This window comes from Hibiscus syriacus, unplaced genomic scaffold (assembly GCF_006381635.1).
Source record: "Hibiscus syriacus cultivar Baekdansim isolate YM2019G1 unplaced genomic scaffold, ASM638163v2 tig00111330_pilon, whole genome shotgun sequence".
Lineage (NCBI taxonomy): Eukaryota > Viridiplantae > Streptophyta > Magnoliopsida > Malvales > Malvaceae > Hibiscus > Hibiscus syriacus.
Window position 1 is genome coordinate 11,912,591 of NW_024063059.1, and position 27,125 is coordinate 11,939,715.

The window sequence follows — 27,125 nt, forward strand, 5'->3', positions numbered from 1 at the left end:
AGGGGACACATTTCTCTATGCCTGACATGGAGAATAAATTCTCACGAAGACATAGAGCATATGAACCCCGAAAGTTACTTGCTAGGTCTGACACGGAGAATAAATTCTCACGAAGACGTCGCTTTCACTCCCACTTAAAAGGGACAAGCTTGATTAGAAAGCTTATGTTATGCAATGCAAGTGTTGTGTGTGAGGAGAAATGTTCAAACCTCTAACAAACAAATAAAATAATTAATACCTGAATAAAATAAATAAAAAAAATATTAATAAAATAATATAAAAATAATAAGTAATAAAAAATTTGAAAGAAAAGAATTAAAAATTAAATAAATGAATTTTTAATTTCTAATTAATAAAGACAATTTATAATTAATTTTAAATTTTGACGGTCCCCAACGGAGTCGCCAAGCTGTCGTAACCGGTTTTCGCCCGGGTACGAAATTTTTATTTTGGTGGGAAAAGTGATGTGAATAAATGATTTTTAAAATGTTTTGGGAGTCGCCATCGGCCTTTTGGGTCAGGTAGGTCGAATACCTAAAAATTATCTTTTTAAAAGAGTTTTTAAGAAAACATCAGTTAAAAGATGAACTGATCTGCGTTTATAACCAAAAATTCGTTCTTTTTAATAATAAAAAGGGATTCGTGGTCGGTTACGTTTAGGGAATGATTAGCACCCCTACAACGCCCAAAATTGGTACTTTTTAATTATAAATTGTCTCTATTATTAGAAATTTAAAAATTTAAAATATATTTAATTTATAATCCTATTATTTCAAAATTATAATTATGAAAAAAATATATTAATTTATATATATTTATAAATAAAATATTTATTTATTTAGAAATATCAGAAAAGGACTTCTAGGTGCCTTAAGACAGCTCTTTTCTTCGATATTAAAAAATAAATAAATAATTAAAACAATTAATATATAATTTATAAAATAGGATATTTATTTATTTAAAAATATCAGAAAATGGACATCCAGTTGTTTTAAGACTGCCCTTTCTTAATATTGAAAAATAAATAAATATTAAAACATGATTAAAATAAGTTAAAAGTAATTAAATAAGATTTTAATAAATAAAATAAATATTATTTATTATATAAATATATATAATAATAATAATAGTAATAATAATTAAAAGTAAACATATAAAATTAACATATAACTAAACAATGAATAAAATTAAAACTATATATTTAAAATAAATAAAACTTGTAAAAATAAATAAAAAATTGAAATTAGTGACTTAAATTATAACCTAATAGAATTAAATACCTAATTCATAATTAATTATTTAAAATTACAGGGATTAAATATGTTATTTTACTCATTTATTAATTTATGGACTAAAATAAAATTATATTAAATTCGAATGTCAAATTAAAAATAATCAAAAATTGCTTTCAGTGACTAAATTGCAAGGATTACAAACTAGGATGGTTGCGGAAAGGGTTTGGCCATGCATGAAATTACAGATATACCCCTCCTAAAACGGTGTCGTTTGGGAAGGGGTATAAATACCCCAAACGGCTGGCCCGAAGGGCCAGCTCTCTCATTTCTCTTCTCTCTCTAGAGAAGGGAGATATCATTTCTCTCGCTTCTCTCTAAAAGTCACCGGCCGGCCACCACCAACGGCGCCGATCACCACTGCCAACCACCTCCAACGGTGGCCGGAATTCCCAAATTACCCTAGAGTGTAGATCTCGACCTCCTAAGGCCGAATATGGCCTTCGCTTGTCCTAAAACGCTTTAGATCGTTCTAGATCTAAAATAAATCGAAGGTTTTACCTTCGGTTTTATAATGATTCTGGTGGTTCCAGACGATTTGGAGGCTTCTATGATGGTAAGATGCTCCTTTTCCTCTTCTTTCTGGTTATTGGGTGTTGATTTGTTCTCGTATTCTGCTCTCTGTTTGGTTGCTCCGTGGTTGTTGGTCTCCTCTCTGTTTTCTGTTCTCTGTTCTTGCTGTCCTCTTTCGGATTTTCTGCTCTCTCCTTTATTTTGCAGGTAACGGTGGCTTTTATAGCCACCACGGCGCTCCTCTCGGACTGGTTAAAGAGTGGAAACTTCGGTGAGTCACCATGGCTATGCGGTGACTCACCATATAGCTTCAACGTGGGGCTATTTCTGGAGTCTTTGGTAAAGCATCGTGGCAATGGTAGCGTCGGCAGCAAGACGTGGGGCGGCTGGAAGCATCTGGGGGCGGCAGCTGGGATCTTCTGGAAACTTGAGGCGGCGACATCAGTGTTAGGGTTTAGAAACCCTAGCTGAAACCCCAAATGTTTAGGGTTTTCATCTGGTCTAGGTCGGTTCTGGTTGGGCCTAGGGTTTGTATTTGGGCTGTGATTTGGGTTTCGGGTTTTGTATATGGGCCTCAGTTTTGGGCTTTGTAATATTTAATAAATAATATATAATATTAATATTAATAATTATTATAATAATAATAATTTTAATAATAATAATAAATTTAAATTTAAAATGAAAAAATTGATGTCTACACCTACTTTTATAGTAATTCAGTTCATATAAGTGGGCTAGGCTCAAGCATGAAACGCCATTGGAGAATGAGTTTTGTTCAACCCTCTCACTCTCAATATACAATAAATGACTGCCATTTTATTTCTTTATTTCTTTTGAAGCATCCATCAACTTAGTATGCCATCAAATTTGACTTGTTAGTTTGTGAAGAGGGACGATTCAATATGTGATAGTTTTTTGTTCGAGTTATTTATCTAAAAAAAATATAATAAGTGACATTTAAAATAAATATTTTTAACTATTTGTTCTAGAGATTGTTAACGCATTTATTTTAATACGATCATTAATAGATATTAACTAAAATTTAAACAAACAAATTTCAATTATTTGATACAATTTACGATCGTCACTTATTATTATTACTTTAATTTGCATCCTATAAGACCACCAGAATACCTTCTCTTATTTTAGAACTACTTTACATATGTTAATTGTTAAATTTGGTGGTACTTTATCTAATTATATAATTAAGTTTATATAATTTAATTGAATTTTTTAAAACTTTTATAAGAATATAACATTTTTTGTTACAGCACGAACCAAATAACCTCGTAATAGATGAATTATTGTTATTTTTAGTTATAGCACAAACTAAGTAGCCTCTATGGTTATTGTTATTCCTTAAAAACTTAAGTTCGAGCACCATAGATGCAGGCATGTGAACATTCAATGTCAAAAGAGTCAAAAGGATAAGAATTATCTTATAATAAATACTATTTTTGCACTTACCCCAAATTAATAAAAAAATATTTTTAGTTATTATATACACCAATTTTATATTTGTTATTTTTATAATATTGTATATTTTTCCATAATTTCTATAATATTATACGGTATGCTTTTTATTTAATCTGGCAAAAATATTAATGTGTAAACTTTTGTAAGGTTTGGAGACGCAAAAATATTAAAATATGTAAACTTTTGTAAGGTTTGGAGACAGGTGGGGTAATTTTTCTTTTTCAGGATCGATTAAGGTGTTAGAATTTTAAATGAAATCAAGTTCCAGATTGGCAGTATAGAAAAGGGATTTTGAAAATGAAGAAACAAACTGCAACCCTTCATTGTGGATGACGACTATCAACTATTTGGACCATAACACCATTCTTTTACATTTACAGTTTATTAAGTATGTCAATGCCGTATTCTTCTCACAATAACAAAAATATAAATGCAGAAATGGCAACGGTTGACCACGCTAATGTCCGCGTGGGAGGTTCAGGTTTTTATCGACAACAAGGGGTTCCTCGGAGCCATGGCTGCATTTACCAAAAATAAATGTCAAGTCAGATAATTTCGAAGACAGTTACCATAAAGATTAGGGCACATCATCACCTGAGGTAGCTTAGAGCTGACATTCGATATAGGCAGGTAAAGACTAGTATATGCAAACCAATTGTGTAGAAAAATGCAAATGTTCGAGCATACCTGCAATTGCAAAGGCGGCATTTCATTAGCAAATCAACGAACTATCTAAGTACGGATCTCACGTGCAGAGGGAATCACTTCGGACTCCCTTGTAGGATGGTTACCACATGAATGTCATATGATACTACTTTATCTTGTTTGATGTAACACAAAAATACATGTATAGATATCAACATAGAAATTCTGAACGTTCACCAAATCTAAACTGTACTATGCTTCGAACAAAGTCAATGACCCATGCACAATCATCCTGCCTGAAATGACCAACCCACTTAAGAGTGACTATCATCAAACAAACCGGAAAGAAAAATGAAGAGGAAAGACGATGGAGGCCTAAACCAAGCCTCAATCAGAATGCTAGACACCCCAAATCTACAAGCCTGGTGACTGCCTTTACATGTGTGCATACACTCAAACAGAACATGCAAGAAGGGAGCAAGAGATCATTCCAATAAAGAATATGCTGTATATGCAATTAGAAGATGACACAAAACCATACTTGTTTCCTAGAAGAAAACGTCCGCTGCTGAGTGTGATTCTGTCTCTGAAACCCAACTCCTTGTATCTTTGATCCCTCTCCTATGTAATAAACAAAACCGATTTTTACATGATATCCAACAAGCAGCATAAATAGAAACATGACAAGAATTCAAAGATTCCATGGATGCAAATGCTAACTGGATTATTTTGATATTCTCATGTGAGTTGGCATAGATGGTAGAGAACAGTGAGTATGCATCTCTTGGTCTTGGATGTTCAATTTTGTTCCCAATTAAAATAAGTTTAAAAGGACGATTCTTCTACACTATATTTGCTTGATAAACATAATTCCCATAGCAATCTAGAAGGGTACATATGAACATCTTATCTTGAATCTATCTTGAAATTTACACGGGAAAGAGAACTTGAGCATTGTTCCTAAGACACTAGAGCCATCTGATCATTCATGGCACGTGTGATGGAACATGTGGCAAGAACTTGAAGTTGAAGAAATGTAATCAAGAAAATTTAACTTCATGGAAATCATTTAAATGCAAAAAAAAAAAAAAAAACGCTCATAGAACACCTACTGAATCTTTCTCTACTAAAAGATTTTACATTTGTAAAGAAAGAAGAAAAAGGAGCTCTGCAGGCCTAAGTTCAAAATTTAAACTAATCATCTATGCGAATCTGACAGCTATATATTCATGAATGGGGCTCAACCTTTTTGGAGAAAGCTGCAAAGGGATTAATATCATCCTCATATATCTTCTTGTACTTGGATTCAACATCTAAGCTGAAGCCACCTTCAAGATCCTCAGTGTACTGAAAAATCAACAAGAACTTGGTTTCAAGAACTTGACGAGAATTATGGTATGTCCTAAAAACAACACATACCTTCTTTGATCCCCTCGAAATTACTTTCTCCTGGTTATAATCCTGAACATAGCGAATCTTTCCATAAAGTTTTACATTATCAGCTTTTGTTTTCTCCAGTTCTGTGGTTAGCAACCCTATCTTCTCCTTTAATTGCCTTATTTCCTATAAGATGTGGAACATACAGAAACATTATTTTTTGCAGAAACCAAAAACATCATATAATAAAATTCTATTGAATAGAAAATGAAAACAAATGCAACTACACGCAGAAAGGTAATCACCATACTTCCTCAGTTTCCCGCAATCGTGCCCTAAATCGATCACGCTGATTGCATATCACCTTCAGCATTGAGCTTTGGTCTTGATCTGAAGAAACTTGTTTGTGATCTGTGCTCTGTTCCACAATAGGATTTGAATTCATAAACCATGACTCACTGTGAAAATTGAATTATCACTTGCAAAACATATCATGAATTTACGGCCCATAATATCAACAATTAACATTCAAAAATTAACATCACTAGTCAGAAACATGATTGTTTCAACAAAATTACCTCCATGTGTGCCCCTGCAGTCTCAAGAGGTAAATCAGTGCTACACTCAATGAGTATGTGGGACCTAGGACACTAACTTTTTTCCTAACCCAACATTTAAGTGAAGAAACTCAACAAGTATTGCTGCAAGATACATCACACGCATCTAATTTTTCAGTTAAAAATTGGAGAATCTGACATTTTGACGGAAAACGCTTCATCTCAGTAACTATCCCTTGTTGTCAACATGAATATATATATATATATATATATATATATATATATATATATATATATATATATATAGAAGATAAAGACATATGGAACAAGGAAGCAAAGGATTAAGAACAAGTCTGATAGAATTCCATAAAAACATACACTATTGAGGAATCAAGTTCCCTCGTAATTATAACTTAAGCTGGCAAGAAAAGCTATTTAAGCAATTAAGCTTAAACAGCAAATATTACTATAAGTACAATGCACATGTAAAAAATTAAAACAGAAAATGTTTAAGTTAATTCTTATTTTCTTTGATACAGTTAAATTCTCCTTTAGATGTTATACATTCTGATAATTTATACACGTAGAGTAACAAATAAGAATAAATATACCTCGGAAATTTCATTCCCTCCACTCTCAGAAAGATCCCAATCATCAAAAAGAGTCCCTTTCCTTTCTTTGGAACTATAACCCTGAATTAAAGAAAGAAAGATTGAGATGAAAATGAATAGCTGCGGTATGCGGGACTCGCATCATCTAAGAATTGTTATGTCAAGTCCAAGATCATTAAATGGAAGGAGCAACATAGGTAAACTGATAGTTTCAGTCTTTCAGCGTAAGATAATTCACATGTATGCTGCAGCAAGTTAGTCATCTAAGAAAAATACTTAAGAAAAAATGAAGCTGATCAAAACTGCCATTTTCAGAATCACATAAGAAACTAGACCAAACCTTCAAAATATCATCTTCTAATTTCTGTATCAGCTTTTGTTGTTCATGAACCTTGTCCTTGAGTTCTACTATTTTGCCTTCAGCTGTTTCCAGAAAAGATGTTTTCTCAGAAAGTTTGACCTGAAAACCAGTAAAAGGTACATGAACACAGCTAGGACACGATAATTAAACACATCAAAACCATTAAAACCTAACTAACATCCAAAATTTTCTGCAAGTATGATAACTGCAGTTATCCACAAGACATTGACTTATGTATAGTTTCATCCAGACAAGAACTAACTACTATTCAGATGTACTATTGTTGGAGAAAATTGGGAAAAAGAAAAACAAGAAAAGCAGCGAAAAACAGTTCATACCTTCAGCTGTGTGAGTTCATGTTCCATTTTCCTATTTTTATCGAGAAGAAGAGACTCCATTTTACTCATCTCTTCTCCAGTGGTAGCTGCTTCCCAATCTTCAGCCTCAATTGAATTATAACCCACTGCCTATACATTCAACAATGAGATATATATTCAGAAGCTAACAAGTGTGAAGAAACATGAAAATACTAACATAAAGTCAGTCACAGAATAGCAACATTGTAAACTTCAACGACCAGAAAGCAACACAGACAAAACAATTCTTTTTTCCATGTAAAATTTTAAAACATAATTAACAGACTTTGGCTTTAAATCAAAAGGCATAGCAGTTTGAGCATTAATTAAGCACCAACTAGTCCTCCACGTGCTTATTGATCCTTAATTTGCATTATGTAACCTCTTTAACCACATGATACCAAAAAGATTAGTCACCACATAAAAGGTTGCTTAAATGAAACATTCATTATTCCCGTATGCTAAAAATCATATACTCTTCAAAGAGTCAAGTGAATATGGTTTTGATGGAAGGCCACTTCCTTCTTGATTCCAGAAATTGCTGTAAATCTAAAGGGAGGAGTAAAAATCAAACATAATCTTAACTTAAAAAGGAAAAAGCTAATGGCTACAAATTACAGAAGTAATTGTATATAAAAGTGGAACAGTACATTTTGTTATTAAGAAGATTTACTTCAACTTAAAATCTTCAAAAATTATATTGCTTTACATCAAGAAATTAAAAAAAATTCTTCCGACTTCTGTTTCAAAAAGCATGCTAGCAAAAGCAACCAAGGGAGTTTCTTCTAATTATTATATCATTCGAAGTTAGCATCATCAGTTACAGTACAATCATAACAAGCAAGAGAATTAGTCAGGTAACAGAATTGGCAAGTTCTGAGTATGCAAGAATCATTGGAAGTTAGTATCATCAGTTACAGTACAATCATAACAAGCAAGAGAATTAGTTGGCTAACAGAATTGGTAAGTTCTGAGCATGCAAGAATCATCTTAACTTCAGAAGACTTGATTGCATTAAATTCTTAAATTTGGCAGCAAATGGAAAGTAATTATCCCATGGAGATCTATATAAACAAGAAACCATTTAAAGGATGATTGTACCTGCAAAATTTTCACTTTTTTGCGCAAATCATCAACCGTTTTTCCTGTGGGCCTTGTTTGTAGTTCTTTTTTCAACTCCTCAAGAGAAACTTCCTAATTTGCATATAAGAGGGAAAGGAAATATAAGGGTAAAAGTCCCTTCTTACAAACAAAAAAAATCATTTCAACAAATATAAAACCAAAACAGAGACAAAACAAAGTGACACAAGAATATCAATACAGACAGACAAAAATTCATTGAATAAAGCACCATGGAAGAATTCTACAATCTCACAGGAAGTTGATATAATCAAACAATTATGGTTTGAGTAAACCAAAATAATAACATGTTAAGTACCAATAAAAATCATTTGTAAATGAATAGACTGACTTTTAAGGGGTTAATTGACTTAGACACTATGTGATTTTGTTCTTAACATTAACATTTTAATTCTGTAATTATAGGTAGTTACAACGTTGAGTGTGAAAGGGGAAAAAAGCACCAAATCAAGGAAATTATTTTTGAATGAATAGACTACAGATTTTAAAGGGTAAAATTGTACTTAAGTCCCATTTGGTTTTGTTCTTAACATTTAGCACCTATGGTTTTATACGGTTATCATAGGTAGTTACACAGTCGGGTACTCAGGTGTAAAGGGGGGAAAATGCTTCAAATGATGTCAAGTGCCAAGAGAAGTATGACGGGTTGTTTTATAACTAAGTGAAACCAAAGGGCATAATTTCCCAACTTTTAGACTAGGGAAAAGAAAGTTACTACGTGTTGCCTGATTAGATGAATAAAAATAGCAATCCTGCACCTTTTCATTAAGCAATGCATTCAACTTCTTGATCTCGTTGACATGTTGTACTCGTTCATTGGACAAGGTAGTTTCAATATTGTGAAGTTCCATATTCAGCTCCGAGATTATCTTTTCTTTGGCACTTAGGGAGTTTTCAAGGATTGTATTTGAATCTACATCACTGTGTCCAAGAAATGATCAATTGAGAAAAACATATTGCAAATATAACATGGAAAATGTAGAAAAAATGAACTATCCTTAGTGTTCACATACCTGCTATAGAACAAATTTAGACCAGAATATAAGGCAATTATGTCAAGTAGAGTCAAAAAGACAATTCTTGAAGAAATAATACCTCACTAACATACAACATATTAACTTCACTTCAATTGATGTTCATAAAAGGAAATTTGACATTTCGAAGTGTACAGAAAATGTTTATACAGACAGCTGTCAAAGGTACAACACAGAAGGAGATTCAAGCATACTTGGATATATAATGAACCAAAGAAAGGAAGAAATGAGAAAGATGTTGGAGGTATAGGATATGTGATTTGAGGAAAGTCAAAAAAGCTTATCCGGATAAAAAAGAAAAATCATATACTGAGAAATTTTGAAGAGTGGGTGTCCCAAACCAAAAAGGTCTAGGTGGCCTCCTTTCACCATATGCATTGGCAGCACTACAACTGAAAAACAATGTCTCTACAGCATGTTTGTGTATTGGAGCACCCACAAATGCATAGAAATTCTGGTCCCAATAACAATCTAAGCGCCACACTTTTGCATGACATGTAAAACCTCCGTAGAGTAAAAGATAAAATCAATTATCAAGTACCAGATATTGAAGCCTAAAATTATAGACACAGGTACCTATTTCACTCATTTCTCCGGAAAAATATAATAGCTAGAAAAGATTGACACTTTTTCACAGATAATAGTACTGGAATACTTTACCTTCTCTTGCTTTCAGACTCTTCATTTGCCGACAGCAATTGTGAGCGTAAAAGCCCCTGTAGAACATCCAATTACTAACATGGAACATCAAACTGATATAAACTAATTAACCAAAAAAATTAATGCTTGCAAGCTTTTACCCAATGTTTGGATTCAAGTCAATAATGGAAACGAAAGTAAAGGAAAAAAATGATATTGTATTTCTTTGTTTGGATATCTAAAATGAGGAAGGAAAGAAAAGGAAAGGAAATGACATGTTATGCTACTTTCCAATAATACCCTTTCAAACTAAAATTAAACTTTAGCGTATTACCTATAATAAATTTGAAACTAATTATTTTAAGTAAATTTAAAAATTAAAGAAGTATTTAATTAGAAATATTATTTTACAAATAACAACCTTTGTTTGGTTAAGAGGTAAACAGGACAGGAAATAACATATTATACTATGTTTTCCAATTACATCCTTTCAAACTAAAGTTAAGTTTTTACACATCACCTGAATAATTTTGAAATTAATTATTTTAAGTAATTTTAAAAGTTAAAAGTATTAATTTATAATTAATAAATAAAGTTAAAAAAAGAGTTTCGAAGAAAATGGAGGACTTTAGAATCCTTTCCTTTATTTTATTTTAACTTATCCAAAGAACGTAAAGAAAAGTCAACCTACCTTACTTTCCTTTCCTTTCCCTCACTTCCCCTCAACTCAAACATAGTACTAATATGCTGCAATATCTACATCAACAGAATCAGCCACAGTGAATACCAGAATAATAACTGCAATCATGATCTGCTTGACATATTTATAAGTAGCACAAGGCAGAAAATGAAGCATTTGGTTAAGTAACAATTACAGAGAACGATTGGCAGCCACAGCTCCAAGTTGGAGAAAGGCAGTTGTGGCCCTTTATTTACAACTAGGTCAGTGTTGATAGGCCTATGTAACTACGCTCCCCTCTGCTCTCATATAGGCAAATCTTAAAAAGATGACATGTTTATTGCATCAAAATAAGCTAAATTGTAATATTTTCAATTTACCTTCTGCCTCTCTAGACTGAAAAGCCGTGTTTGGGCTCGCTCTACTTCATCCATCAAAAGGTTCACTTCAGACTGCTTTGCTGCCCTATCTTCCTCTGTGTTGTTAAAGACAATGTATGGCAGAAGAAAAGGCAGATAGTGATAAGGGAAAACGTAACCAAAAAGAGGAGAAAAAATTCTTTGATAATTAATTGAGTCGGATAACAGAATTGTAGAACAAAACATTCAGGCCAGCCTATCACCTGACTGAGCACGAAGTTCAAACAACTGGCTTTGTGCAAGTTCATGCAGTTTTTGCATATTTGATACACTTTCTTGAGCTTGCCGTAATTGATCTTGCAAAGATTGCTCCCTGCATGTAGATACTTTATACATCAGGGAACATAATAGCAGAAGTCAAAGAACAAGTTCATTAAGAGAGCTATTTACACCATGGTAATCAGCACCATACCATTTTTCTTTGGTACTCGTAAATACTGGATGGTGTGTTTTGGTGTACTGTTTTGGATTTCGTTATTTTCTAAATAATTTCCATACACAATATGTATAATGTAAATATACCTTAATCACATACACAAAAATATATTTATATTTAAAATTAAAATCTTAAATTTATTAAGTGAGTTCAATAACTTAATTAAATGATTCTATATATATATATTTTAAATGTACTTATGCAAAAAAAAATCTTAATAGAGTAAATACTTGTACCAACCGGTACGGGCCACTATGCACTAATACAAGCCAGTATTGACCAAATGGACTAAATCATACCGAAATTTTGCCCAGAATGGAACTTAAACTACTTGATATTGGTTTAAAACTGGTATGGCCGCTAGGGCCAATACCGGTAAGATATTGACTATCATGATTTACACACCATTGTTATTGGAATTCAGGTGCAATTTGCAGTTACATACTAATTACTGTGCATAAGCAAGGGAATATCTTAGAAAAGAGACAGGAATATCTAACAGCTACACCACAGGGAGCAAAAGATACCTGTCTTTTAAAACTTCTAATGTTTTTTGGTTCTCTTCTGCTAAACTGCGCTGTTTCATCTCTACAATTTCTTTCACTTTTTCCTCCATCTGAATGCATTACCAAGATTAACCATTCAGATGTATACAGAATACTTCAAGGAAATTTAACTGAAGGGCTGAAAAACTAAAGGATAGGAAAACTGTCGAGGGAAAATTTGAATGGGAGAATGCTCAACCTGCAATAACTGTGTGGATAAGAATTATGGGAACTTGCCAGAATATTTCGCAAGATTATTCACAACAAATTTCTACCATGAACCCAATTACCGAGAAGAAATAAGCATTAGGTTCTTATGCATGCATCTTAAATCAAGTTTATAACTGAATATCAGAAGTTAACTGTTATAATAACTTTCATGCACAACAGATGATTTACTATATTACTTTCTGGACTCGATACAAGATAATATCTCAAGGCAAATTAACTAAATCAATGGTTGAACTTCAATGTTGATAAGAGAAGGCATCATCCAAAGCCATATCTATTTCCGTTCTGTTAAAAGCAAGGCAATCAACCATGCAACATACATGACACGCAATGGCAGTATTTAGAAAATATTTGAACTTCTTGAAGAAAATTTAAGCACAATTGTAACAAGTATATATTATATTGCTAAATCTCCCTACAGTAGCAAAACCAAAAGACTCGTGTTGAGCCCTACAAAGAACCATAAACAGGAACTCAGGCAACAAAATCAAATAGAAGCCAGAAAAAAATCAATGTCACAGAAAACACACAAACAATTAACCAACAACACACAGCATATCTGAAGTATATATTAAGCTTAGAGATGCAACTAGATAAAGGAATGACTAATCCCATGTGATGCACCATTTATCAAATTTTATGTTGCTTGATCATTAACATTAGTTTCAAAGTAACAAAAATTTTCTCGATGCCAACGAATGAAATAAAATCAAGTAAAAGGAAAAGAACCAGAGATTGGGGATTGGGGTGAATTTCAGATATTATAAAAAAATTCTCTGGAAAAGGTCATGTTGAAGACAACATGCCAAATTGCCAATGCTTTTTACACATACAAAACTGGAGTCCGCCAAGCATTACTTCTAATTGCTTAACGAGTTATTATTATATGTCTATTAATATATAATTTAATTATTTCCTTTATTTCGCTGCATTTCTGGTTATGTTGCTGGTGTCACACTTTATCATCACTGTCACTCCTAAACAAAAATATCCTCGGTTCACAAGGCCAGTTTAAGATTATGATAAAAAAGAAAGAGAAAAGACGCTACACTGAGTTACTTAAATTACATTATTATCAGAAAACTAAGAAATGTTAACCTGTTGCTCTAATTGGCGGTTCCGTTCTTCAAGTCTTCTTATCGTTGCCTGCTGATTTTTTAAGTGCATTGCCTCTGCTCTGAACTCTTCAAGTTCAATTTTCATCTTCCGGTTCTCAGATTCCAATTCAGAAATTTTTAGATCTTGCACCTGAAGGGAAATGTGGATCCGATGAAAGAAAAACAGATTATATGAAAAAATAAACAGAATACTTTTCCAAGGAATACTGGAGCTACATATACTGAGGAGAGTAGACGACACCAAATGTAATGATAGGTTTTTTCTGTCAACATTTTTACAGTTTTAAATTTTTTATGTAGCATGTTATCAGAATGCATGCTTTCATTTTAGGAATGTAAAATTCTTCCCAGTTAAAATTTTAAAAAATATATATCATGTTCCTAACAATTTCTCATTTAACTCAGCTTGAGTTTCTGTAGGCCAATAGCTAGAAGCTGAGACCAACCAGGGTTTTACCCAAATAAAACTCAATCTCAAACAATAGCAGTTGAGTTCATTAGAAGCAGAATACCAGTTGCTGCAACAAAAATATGAGAAATGGCAACCATAAACACTGTTGTTAGATATAACCCAAACTTAACATCATAAAGGGAATGGTCCTTTTTTCACTCCATTGATTAGGTTTCCTTCTTCAGACTCTTACAATAATTGTTTAGACAGTGAAGAAATTTGAGTTATACTCACTGCCTGACCTGAAAAGAAACGAGGACATAATCACAAAAGTTTTGACTCCCGATTTCAAGAATGGGAGAGAGAAAGAGAGAAAAGTTGAAAGGGAAAAAAGGTTCAGGCGAGGTCTGGAAGGCTTTTGTCGATAATCTAAGTATGAGAGTTTCTCGGCGTGAGCTTAGAGATATTTTTTCGTCTCAGGGAACTGTGGAGAGAGTTTTCATCCCGAAAGAAACTAAAAACCCAAAATATAGATTTTCCACTTTCGCTTTTGTTCAGTTTGAGAGGGAATCTGGTTTGAGGAGAGCAATTGATATGTTAAATGATTCACTGATAGATGGGAGAAGGATTTCAGTTGGTGTTGCAAAATACAATGAAGTTCGTCCAAGGAATGTGGCCAAGAATAGTCCAGTTCAGTTGGGTCCAGTTTCGTTTACAGCAAGTCCTTCAAAGTTGAAAGAGGCTGATTTTTCCAGTAGGAGTGTTAGGGATGACAGATCGTACAAAGAGGCTTTACTGACTGAGGATATGAGGAACAATACTTTGGGGTATAGGGAGACACATTCTGTTGGGAATCAAAGGGAGAAAGCATTGAAGAATGTTATGGAAATGCATATTCCCTCTGAGAATCGGAACTGGGTCAAAAGATCTTTAACAGGGATTTTTAAGCTCTCTTTAGATATTAAGTCAGTTCAGGAGTTCTTCATTACTAATGGTTACGAAGTTCAGATTGTTGGTTGGGGTTATGTCCGTAATTCCTGTGTTATCATTTTCAAATCTCTCGAAGAAATGATGGAGGCATGGACAAAGAAGAGAGATGTAATAAACTTTTGTTTTGATAGATTAGCACCTTTACTGAATGAAGAAGGTGTTCCAATGGCTTATTGTCAGCTTGAGTTAAGTGGGGTTCCTCTGTTATGTTGGGATGAATCCTTCTTGGAACGAGCTGCTGGAAGATGGGGAAGTATGGTAGAAATCCATGAGTCCACTAAGAACAGGGAGGATCTCTCGTCTGTGAGGATTCTTTTGCGAGTTGCAAGTCCTTTCGATGTTCCAGAATTCACTAATTTTGGATCCTATGGCAGATCGTATCGGATTAAGATCAAAGTTGGAGCGGGCTGGGAAGATGCAAATCCTTTTTTCAAATTTTTTCCGGTGATCGGTGCAGATGGGAAACAGTATGGCGAGTTGGGGTCTGAGGAAGGTAGAGTCAGGGAGAAGTCAGAATATGAGGAAAGTTCAGTCAAATCAGCAGAGATGTTCAGACAGAAGGTTGACTTGTGGAATGATGATGGTGTTTCTTTCGGCACAGCACAGTCTGATGGGGAAATGCACTTTCCAAGACTTTCTAAACATGGGAAAGGCATTAAAAGAGGGTTGTTAGGTGTTCAGAATGGTGGGAATACCATAGTAGGTGAGTTTGCAGGTTTGGGCATCAGAAATTCAAATATTTCGGCTAATGGGCCGGAGGCCCTATCTGTTGACAATGAGCTGACTGGATCGGAGGCTTCAAAGTTTTTTCCTTCTGGGCCAGGATATACAATTAACAAGTTTGGTAAACTGGTTAAAAACAGGGGAATTATAGAGGCTAGCAGTGTTAAAAACAAGAATAAAGGGACCAGTTGCATTTCAGCTTCGTCTGCCAGTGTAGATATTGAGGTTCCTGATCCTAATTTTTCGCTGATAGTTCCTAACTCAAATTGTTTGAAGAGCCAGTTAAGAAATAAAGCGATTGTGGTGCATAGAAGCTCGCTATCCACAAAAAGTGAGCCTCTACAGAGAAGGAGAATGGCCAGTTACAGCAAAGTTTATAGGAGGGAGAGAAAACATTGGCATGGGGAGATTCATAAGGAAATTAATGTTACAGAGGTTGTTCCAGTTCAAAAGAAAGTTTGTGATCAGGTCTGCACGCCAATACAAAAGATTTCTACAGCAGCAGAGCTTAATTCTCCAGGCAGAGAGGAGACAAATTTAGTAGAGAAAGCTGGGATTAGTAGTCTCGATGGAGAGCCAGAGGGTTGTGTTACGGACAGTCATTTGATTAATTCCAAATCAGGATTTTGCAAAAGAAGGGCAAGAAGATCATTGGTAAGAGAAGCTCTAGAACATGTTAATATTTTTACAGCCTCTTCTACAGAATTATCAGAGCTTTTAGATGAAGCAGTAGCCACATGGCAAGTGAGTCAGATTTTGGGGGTCTCTTTTACTAAGGGGAAGGAAGCTTTTCTAGACAGAATAATTAAATTAGAACAGGGCTTGAATTTGGCCAGTTGAGTTGCCATAGTGGGGAAGTCAGGTTTTCAAGAAATTTTAATGAAAGACAAATTAGCAATAATTTCATGGAATGTTAGGGGCTTGGGGAAAAGAGAAAAACAGAAAGCAGTCCAGAGATTGGTCTCTAGCTCATATCCTTCTTTTCTGTGGTTACAAGAAACTAAAGTAGAGAAGGTTCAAAGGTCTTTTCTGAGAAGGAATGGACTGAATACTCTTCAGAGTGTTATTGAATCTCCAGCTATTGGTTCTTCAGGGGGCTTATTATGTTGTTGGGATGACAATGTGTTTGAGATGGAAAATCACTGCATTAACAGAAGATTCATTGCTGTTGTAGGGAAATTCAGGTTGCATCAATTCAGAAGTGTCCTCATTAATGTTTATGGGCCTTCAGTGGAGGAAGAAAAAGAGAGTTTTTTTGAAGAACTCAGTGTGTTCATTTCTGGACAGAATCTGTCGATTTGTGTTGGAGGAGATTTTAATGTTTACTTGTGTGAAGATGAGAAGGTGGGTAAAGCACATAATAGGTTCTCTGTGAGGATTTTCTCTTAGTTTATTCAGTCTTTAGGTTTAATTAATCTTCCTTTGAATGGGGGAAGGTTCACTTGGTGTAATAACCAAGATGATCCAACTTTTGTTAGATTGGACAGATTCTTGGTGGATGGTCAATTTTTAGCTACTTTTCCTGAGATTTCTCAGTCTCTTATTCCTAAAACCATTTCAGATCACAATGCTATTTTATTGAAAGATGAAGGTATTGATTGGGGGAAAAGACCGTTTAGACTCTTTAATTATCTGATGGAGGAAGACGGCTTTGAGGATATGGTCAGACATTCTATCACAGACTGTAAGAAGACTGGGAGAAAAGGTGGGATCTTAAGTATTTTGAAGAACTCTAAAGCTGCCATCAAGAAATGGTCAGGGAAGAAGAATCAATTTCCGGGAGTAGCAATATCAGATTTGGAAAAGAAAATTCAGAAGCCTGAGGAGGACGCCCAGCAGCTAAATAACAGCTCTGTTCAGGGGATTGCTAAAGAGCTTAGTGTTTGTAGAGCAGAGTTATGGAGACTTCACAGAATTGAGGAGCAGATTTGGCTTCAAAATTCTAGGAAGAAGTGGCTTAATGATGGGGACCGAAACACAAGATTCTTTCATACTTGTTCTTCAGTTAGGAGGAAACGAAATGCTCTGAATGCTTTAATTGTTGATGGGAATACTACTCACGATCCAACTGTTATCAAGGCCAAGGTCAAAGATCATTTTTTCAAAATTTATAATGATCGGTCTACTTTAGAAGTTGAAGATATTGGTTTGGTTTTTCCCAGAATTTCTTTCGAACAGAATATGCTTTTAGAGAAGGAGTTTTCCGAGGAGGAGGTTTGGGAAACTCTAAAGTCTTGTGATAGCAATAAAGCTCCGGGGCCCGACAGATTGAACTTGGGTTTTTTTAAAAGGTTTTGGTCTGTTCTTAAGGGGAATATTATGCAGTTTTTTCACAGATTTTTTGTGGGGAAAGAATGGGAACATGGTATTAACCATACTTTTATTACCCTTATTCCTAAGGAATCTAACATTGGAAGTCTTGATGATTATAGACCTATAAGCCTAGTAGGAGGAGTGTATAAGATATTATCCAAGTGTCTTTCAAGGAGGCTTAGAAGTTGTATAGGAGATCTTATAAGCCTGACTCAATTCGCTTTTATTCCCGGTCGACAAATTTTGGACTGCTCACTCATTGCTAACGAGGGTATTGATTATTGGAGGAAGAAAGGGCTAAAGGGTTGTGTGTTTAAAGTTGATTTCAAAAAGGCATACGATACGGTTGACTGGCCTATCTTGTTCAAGGTGATGGAAAAAATGGGTTTCGGTTTCACATGGATAAGTTGGATTAGGAGATGTGTTTCTACAGCTTCAATCTCAGTGTTAGTTAATGGGGTTCCATCCGAGGAGTTTCCAATGGCCAAGGGCCTTAGACAGGGATGTTCACTCTCGCCTTTACTTTTTAACCTAGTGGGGGAATTATTGAATCTTTTAATCCGAAGAGCTGTTTCGGAGGGTTTATTTGCTGGTTTGACAGTTGGCAAGGAGGAGGGGTCTTTTAATCTTTCACACTTGCAGTTTGCGGATGACTTAATTATTTTTTGTGGAGCTTCGAAGACTCAAATTATGAATGTGAAGAGGGTGCTTAGAGTATTTGAGGTTATGTCAGGGCTGTAACTAAACCTTAAGAAAAGCAGACTCTTCGGGATTAATATATCCCAACAGGAGGTTAAAACTTGGGCAGATTCTATCGATTGTTTGGTGGGAAACTTCCCATCTAATTATCTAGGCCTCCCTCTAGGTGCTACTAGGAATTCCTCTGTTATCTGGGAACCAGTGGTACAGAATTTTCACTCTAAATTAGCAGGTTGGAAGGCTGCTACTCTTTCTTTAGCAGGGAGACTGGTTTTGATCAAATCCGTTCTGTCCTCACTACCTACGTATTTTTTGTCTATATTCAAGATTCCAGCTTCTATCCTCAAGACTCTCAATTCTATTATGTCAAATTTTTTATGGGGAGGGGGCAATGGTATTAAGAAGATACACTGGGTTAAATGGGATGATGTCTGCAAATCAAAGACTGAGGGAGGCTTGGGAGTTCGGAATCTGATTTCTATGAACAGAGCATTGCTAGGGAAATGGTCTTGGAGGCTTGCAAATGAGAGAAATTCTGTTTGGAGGAATTTTATTTGTAGCAAATACAACATTGACTCTTCTAGATTATTGTTTGACAGCAAGATTCCTTCTCAATCCTCCTGGTTGTGGAGATCAGTGGTTAATAACCATTTCAAACAAGACTCATTTGGTTGTAAGTTCCGTAGTTTGTGCAAGTTTTATGTCGGAAATGGTAAGCATATTCGATTTTGGCAAGATAGCTGGGCTGCTGATTTCCCGTTTCAGATTCTATTTCCTAGACTGTTTTCACTGTCAACTAATAAATTCGGTAAACTTTGTGAGTTTGGGGAATTTCTTTCTTCGGGCTGGATTTGGGATGTTAAAGTTCGAAGAAATTTAAACGATTGGGAGCTTGAACAATGGTGCAATTTGGTGAGCATCATTTCTTCTTTCTCTCTATCTATTGATTCTAGCGATGGATTGATCTGGAAAGGCAGTGGGGATGGGGTTTATACAGTCGGTTCTTGTGTTAAGAGTTGTGCTTCAATTTCAGAAGAGTCTCATTTCTGGAACAAGATTGTTTGGAGAGGATTGGTTCCCCCTAGAGTTGAAACATTAGTTTGGCAAATTGTGCTTCAAAAAATTGCAGTTAAATCCGAATTGGTTAAAAGAGGAGTTCAAGGTATTGAGGATGGCTTATGCCCTCTTTGTAAAATGGTTGAAGAATCTTCTTCGCATCTATTCTTCTCCTGTTCGGTTGCGTGGTCTTTGTGGAATAAATTTCTAAATTTTTGGAGATTTAGTTCTGTGTTTTCTGCAGAAGCAAAAAATTTTCTTCTTGCTTGGGATGAGTTGAAATCTAATTCGGTAATTTGGACTTTCATTCCTGGGGCTGTTATTTGGACAATCTGGAAATTCAGGAATTACATAGTTTTTGAAGGGGGGAAGCTCGATCAGACTGAATTATTCTTCTTAACAAGAGTTAGGCTGGCCTCTTGGTATTTAGCAAAGAATAAGGATGTTTCTATTCCTAAGGACTCCTTAATCTCTGATCCTTCTATAGGGGATTCTTACTCGTCCTACAATTTCTTGAAGTCTTCCATAACCCCTTGGTTACCTCCCCCTACGGGTTTCATCAAGTTGAATGTGGATGCAGCAATTAGTTGTGATTGGGAAAAATCAGGTCTGGGTGGTCTTATGAGGGATCATTCTGGTGCAATCCTTGGTTCTTTTCAGGAACCGGATGGTTCTGGACCTCCAACATTGAAGGAACTTAAAGCTATCCAAAGGGGTATCTCTTTCTTTACCTCTGTCCTAGGGAGGGTTAAAGATAGGTTGATCATAGAGAGTGATAGCAGAGTTGCAGTAGACTGGATCAATAAGGTTGTCTCATGTCCAGCTGTTTATGGTTTCATTGTTAGAGATATTGTTGAGTGTCTTAAAACTGTCGGGGGGGTTGTTAGATGGATTGCAAGGACAGCTAATATGGATGCCGATGCTCTAGCAAAGGCTGGTATAGGTTGATTATTATGTTGTTGACTTCTATAGTTCGGTTTTAAGGCTCAAGAATTGTTGTAAGGGTTCTACTTGGATTTTTCTTTCCAAGGTTGTAATTCTTATTTTCTTCAATGAAATTATAAGGCACTCTTTTCCTCCTTCCCATGATTAAGAAGCTTCTTTACAAGCTCCATTAATCAAGAAGGAGGTTTTTAAAGAGACCTTCAAATCTTATCAAAAAAAAAAATGGCTACCAACAGATGCATTTCAAGGCTAACATTAGATACACTAGTTTAAGATTTAGCATCAGGAAAAAGTCATTACAGTAACTCATTTCAATAATTTTACTCTTCCCCTCTGATGAAACAATATTTTTTAATGTAAAAAATCACATGTTATTTGAGACCATTTGCATGCATACAGTTGCATAATTAATGTCGCCAAAAAATACCACAAGATTACTGTATTTGATCATTTGTCAATGTCAAATAAGTCTCATAAATTTAAAACTATGTTTAGGAAAGCATACAACTGATAGAATGCAAAATTTAGTGGGATCCCATTCTCAGAAGTACACCATATCAGAGCTAATACTTACAGAAATCGAAGCAAGAGCAGGATAAGGATCAGGAGCCTCATAAAGCTTTTGGTAGATGTTCAGAAAAGCATTCTCACCAAATTTTGCTCTCTTAGTAAGATTATCAACTTCTTCTTGGTAACCCTTAAGTAAGGAATTAAATAAACTTAATTTTTCCTCAGGTGATGCTTTCTTGAAATCTGTTAAAGATGAGAAACAATGACTTTGACTGATGCATTTCTATACAGAGTAAACTGTTAAATAAAAGGAAATATAAGAACACATATTTTTCAACTAGTCTAACTCTCGTAGTAATAAACAACCAAAATTTTTGTTTTTTTTTTATAGATTATTAGATAGCAGTATTCTCTCAACCTTCTATTCTTACTTTGCTCCTCAGAAGGTGAAACAAAAATATGGAAATATAATAGCATTTTGCCTTTCATAGGGATTTCTTCGATAAAAGCAAAAAAACAATATATTAAACACTTGAGGTTCTGGCACTCATGTCTAGTTTTGACTATATATACCTAGAAAATATAATGTCAACTCATCTGGTATTAGAAAAAGTAGCATCATGAGGCTACCCTACATCCTTGTAAATAAAACTGCACAGAGTGTTTATTGTACTGTTCACGCATGCCATACATGTATGAGAGAAAAAATACCTCTTGTACTCTCCGCAAGCTTCCTCCTGTTTTTCTGGCTATTTTCCTGATTTTCAGCTATTCTGAGTCCTTGTTCATCAAGCACACTTTTCTCCTTTTCCAAATCAAACTCTGCGAAAGAGAGAAAAAAAAAAGGAAATTGATACTCATCCCAAGAATAATTAGTTTCCTACTTGATTATACTAGCGCAAAGTCATGCATATTGCACATGAATTAGTGTTATTGCTAATATATTTATTAGATTACACCTTTCAGTTTATAAATGATTTAATAGGACAATAGAAAAAAGAAAGGAAATGAACATAAAGTGAAATTAAAATTACCATAAATTGTAAAATTCACTAAGAATTCAAATCTCATCAATCACTAATTAGATATTAGCGTTTTTGTTTATACTCTATTAAAAATATTACGCAAGGGAAATTAATAATCTGAAACATTCCAAACCAATCAAAATTATTTGACTAAACATCTTCTTTGGGGTCATTCCAAATGCAGATAAAAAACTGCACTATCTTGAAAATTTGCATTACATCACTACCATCTTCCACACTTTCTCCCTTCCAAAACTATCCAAGTCTCAGAAAGATTGCCTCTCCTAATTTCTTTTGTCTCATTTTCTTCTCTCCTACACCCGGCAAATGAGCAACATATCAAACTAAAAGCAGCAAATATTTTCCACAAAAAATGCATTCCTAGTTTGTTATCATCTAAATATCAGTCCAACGGAACTTATTGAACTGAAAAATTGATCTAAAGCAAGTTTATAAACGAAAAACTAGCTTGTCAGAACAAATTAACGCTTGAGAAAAAGAAATGAAAAAGGAGTTTCAGTGAAAACAGAATTGGTGATACCTTTCCAAAAACTGGAGACGACGGAGACAGGAGAAGACGAAGGACTGGATTTGTCGCCGTCGGATCCACCATGCGGAGCATCCATTCTGTGGAGTTCGGATCTCGGCGAATGCTAGGTTTTAGTTGGTTGGAAATGTATTCTTAGGATTTGAATTAGTTTCTGTATTCCAAGCAGCGATTAGGATAGTAATAAGATCAATAATTTTGGATGATCTGCGAAAACCATGAACTGAAATACTGAACCGAATCCAAGTTTCTTCCTAAATTAAAATAAAAGAAATAGAACAATTATCTTTCTATTTTCTGTTGGGTTGTTGTGGCTTTAAGCTCGCTAGATTTGGGTAAAGCCTTGGTTGGGCCCAGTCTGTTTATTTTTCTTTCTATTTTTCTTTCTATTTTTCTGTCCGTTAAAAATCAAACTCCATGAAGGAGAAATAAATAAAAACTTTAAAAAAAATAGAAAAAAAAAGAAAAAAACGGACATTTTAGGACTTTATAAGCCAAAAATTAATCAAAGCAATATCAAGGTAAAATAATACATTCGTAAAAGATAAATTTTAACGTGGTCAAGTTTTACTTACTTCAACGAATGAGAAGAATAATAATCTACTATAAATATAGATATCATGAATAGTACAAACAGGGATGGACGCGGATTTTATGTTAGGAGAGGCGAACTTTAACTTATAAAATTTTAAGGGGAAAAATAAAATTTTAGGACAGGCGAAAACAAAACTTCAATAGAAAATACATAAAAAAAATCTAAAATATATAGTAATTTTATATTTTTAGGGGGGAGATCGCCCTTGCCTAGATCCATCCTTGGGTACAAATATGTAATATCTTATGCATATTAAAATTTGATATCTATATCAAAATTCAGAGTATTCCAAATCATTATTCTAATATCCCTATAAAACTTATATCAGTAACATAAACTCAAAAGTTGCAAAGATTACAAAAGGATGGCATCTCTCAAAAATAATTATTTCTCATAGCTTCAATGATTACATGCTCTCTACATATGTTTATAGAGTCAAAAACTAGGCCACTAAGAAACTTAATTCAATAAGATTGCTTACCTAACATAAGTATTTACTTATTAAATAACATAAATTATCAAATAATTTCAAATCACTAAAATTATAATAAAATTTAACTTAATTATCAATTTAAATTTGAGTCAATATCTAACAATCTCTCATTTGACACAAATTCTATCTGTGCATTGATCTTCAAGTTTTCAACAACTTTAGTTTTTACGCAAGCTATAAAAATTGTTGAAACATTGTCACAAATCTTCAACAACTCCAATTCAGACGTAATATTTATTTAAGCATCATTTGATCAATTGAGAATTACTCCCCTATAACCTAAAATGTGTTACAACAAAATCCTCTTGTATTTCTCAAAAATCAATAACAAAATACGTAACAATAAATCCTTTTGAAACTTTACAACTCAAATTATGTTATATATGATATCAAAATGATATGAACATATAATAATGTTAGGATTGATGAAGCTCAGATTGATCAACCGAATAATTTGCCAAGAGGGCGTGAATTGCCTTTTTGAGTTTAAGGAGTAAAGAGTATAAAGATGAAACAATTTGCACAAGGATTTATAGTGGTTCGACTTCTCAACCAAGTCTACATCCACTATCTAAGCTCCTCACTTAGGATTTTCTAATAAATCCACTAATTTGTTCTTTCTTTTTCTAGGACAAAGAGATAACCTTTAAAACAGAGATTAATTTTTTGCAAAATAAAACTGCCCAGAACATGGAGTATCGGTACTCATTTAATTAGCATCGGTACTACATTTGTAATATTTAAATAAACTAGTCGGTGAAGACCATTCGGCTTGACCAGTATCGATACGATGCTTCATGGTATCAATACCACTGTGTAAAGTAGTATCGGTACCCCTTGAGTATCGGTACCTATTTTTCATTCTGAAATTTGAGCAATTTGGAAACCAACTAGTAGTATCGATACTACCTAAAGAGTATTGATACTTCTCTTACCTTTGGTATCGCTACCACATGAACAGTATCGATATTGTTCATGTAATATCGATACTGTAAGAATAGTATCGGTACTACGTACCCATAAAACTGTTTTGTGCTCAAATTCTAGTTTAATGGACTTTGAATTATTTTTGAAAACTTTGAACAAATTCAATCAAGTCCAAAAATATTTTGCCTTAATTTGTTATATCAAAATATTATAAAACATGGTTCAACAATCTCCCCCTTTTTGTTTTAACAAAACGTTTGAAAATTTGTTTTGGCAAAACTCCCCCTTAATAAAATATTTCATGAAAAAGATAAATATTTGGAAAATATTAAAGCTCTCCATTTTCATTGAGGATTTGAATTTTTCAAACTTATGCTTCTCCCCTTTTTTGTTATATCAAAAATAATTCAAATTTAATGGTTCAAAACAATAATGGATGGTAAGTATGAATTTTAGAATAAAATCATTTGAAAAATCAAAGCTCCCCCTCAATAAAAGCATTCCAAGAAAACTTTTGACACAAAAGCTTGACACTTAAAAGATATCGAATTTCAACAAAGATAAACAAACAAGTTAGTAGCACAAGAAATTTAATATATCCAAGTCTAATATACTTTATGCAATACCAGTAGTTGTATTTAAGTGCATGTGCATAAAGCTATCCAAAAATGTTATGCATTTGAGAAATTGATATCAATTGCCCATCAAGCTCAGTTGGTAGAGCGCAAGGCTCTTAACCTTGTGGTCATGGGATCGAGTCCCACTAAGGGCAATTCATAACAGAGGTCTTCCACGGAAGCTGCTCTCAACCTAGCGTTGGGGGTAGCCTACTACCCTACCTCCCTCTTACCCTATTACATATGGGAATAGGGTCAGCTAATAATTGTTAGAGAGATATCATTTGCAATAAATCACATGCATAAACATTTAAATTAAGGTCAAAAATTAAAATTTGTAAAACAGAGCATTAAAACCAATTTTTACCAAAATTCATTATGATGAACTAACATTTATGAAACATTAAAACTTTAGAAAATGTTCATCACAACACTTTTTAACATACATGAGATAGAAAACATAAAATTATTTAAAATCAAAACTCATGCATGCATAAAAACCAATAGGCAACCAATATATAGAATCAAAAGGCTTTAAGTTTAGAGGTCACCCATTCTTCTTTTCTGTGACAAGAGCAATTGAAATCATTTACCATTATCACTATTGCTCCAACACACCTACAAGAGACATTCATTTGGATTTTAGTACCCAAAGGTTAGTACAATGTCTCTAGTTCCCAAAGGAACTCATACTTGTCTGATTTTAAAAGATTTTCTTTTCTTTATAGGACAAGTATGTACATTGTGACCATGAAAATGACAATGTAAGCATTTTGTCATTTTTAACATAGATGAATTGTTTTTAGAAATGATTTCTTTTTCTTTTGTTAAGCATTCAAGCTTACCTTTTAATTCAATATTTTCTTTTTCCAAATCTTCAATTTTGGTTTTTGAAATCTCAAAATCATTTTTCAAAATTTCATTTTGCTTTTCAAATCCAATATTTCTTTCAAGATAAAAGCTTTTTCAACTTTGTATTTTGAAATCAATTTCTTATATTTGGAATTCATGGTCTCAAATTCCAAATACAATTCATCATAGGCAACTTGTAACTCATTAAAAGAATAAGAATTTAATTCACTAGAGCTAGAAGTTACTATTGAATCTTCTTCGATGGCCATAAGGCATAGGTTGGCTACTTCATCTTCATCTTTGGAGTCATCTTCATCACTCCAAGCTGACACAAACACATTATTCTTGCTTGATACCTTCTTCTTTAGGAGGGGACAATCATACTTAATATGCCTAGTTCTTTGACATTCGAAGCGTACCGGTGGACCATTCTTTTTGCTTGATTCATGCTTCATTTCCATAGAAGCCATGAATCTCTTGAATCTTTTGAAGAGCTTGGCCATCTCTTTTCTTTATCATTTTCCACCTCTTCACTTGAGTCTTGATTACTCTCATTGATGGATTTAAAGGCAATGGCTACCTCCTTCTTCTTATTGTTTTTCTTTTCTTAATATTCTTCTTATTCCTCCTATACCATCAACTCATAAGTGAGAAGAGAACCAATAAGCTCATCAAGAGTGAGAGACTTTAGGTTCTTAGCTTCGATGATTTTCGTCTTCTTCGATTGCCAAGACTTTGGAAGAGAATAAATTATCTTCCTCATAAGTTTCTCATTAGGGATAACTTCTCCAAATCCCTTGAGAACGTTGACAATCACAAAATATTTATTCATAATAGCTTTGATGTATTTATTCAGGTTCATCTTGAAATTATCATAGCTATGATTGAGAAGACTAATTTTGGTTTCCCTCACTATATTAGTTCCTTCATGAGTGACTTGGAGTTTTTTCCAAATCTCCTTGGCATTAGAACAAGAGGATACTCTTCCATATTTATCCAGGCCTAATGCACAA

The 27,125-nt window shown here is 34.0% G+C and overlaps 1 protein-coding gene across 1 annotated transcript; it reads right to left on the bottom strand.

Annotated features, from left to right (window-relative positions):
• Nucleotides 1-3,604: 3,604 nt before the first annotated feature.
• LOC120158828 (protein CASP-like) lies at nt 3,605-22,840 on the bottom strand. Its single transcript, XM_039169569.1, has 19 exons — nt 22,623-22,840; nt 21,768-21,878; nt 21,121-21,299; nt 13,410-13,559; nt 12,063-12,151; nt 11,303-11,412; nt 11,061-11,155; nt 10,023-10,078; nt 9,087-9,249; nt 8,290-8,382; nt 7,171-7,299; nt 6,812-6,931; nt 6,472-6,552; nt 5,614-5,721; nt 5,346-5,489; nt 5,172-5,273; nt 4,468-4,547; nt 3,876-3,968; nt 3,605-3,799 (listed from the first exon to the last, which is right to left on the bottom strand). The coding sequence occupies exons 1-19, from the start codon at nt 22,705-22,707 to the stop codon at nt 3,739-3,741; spliced, it is 2,049 nt and encodes a 682-aa protein (XP_039025500.1). The 5' UTR covers nt 22,708-22,840; the 3' UTR covers nt 3,605-3,738.
• Between the last annotated feature and the right edge of the window lie 4,285 nt (nt 22,841-27,125).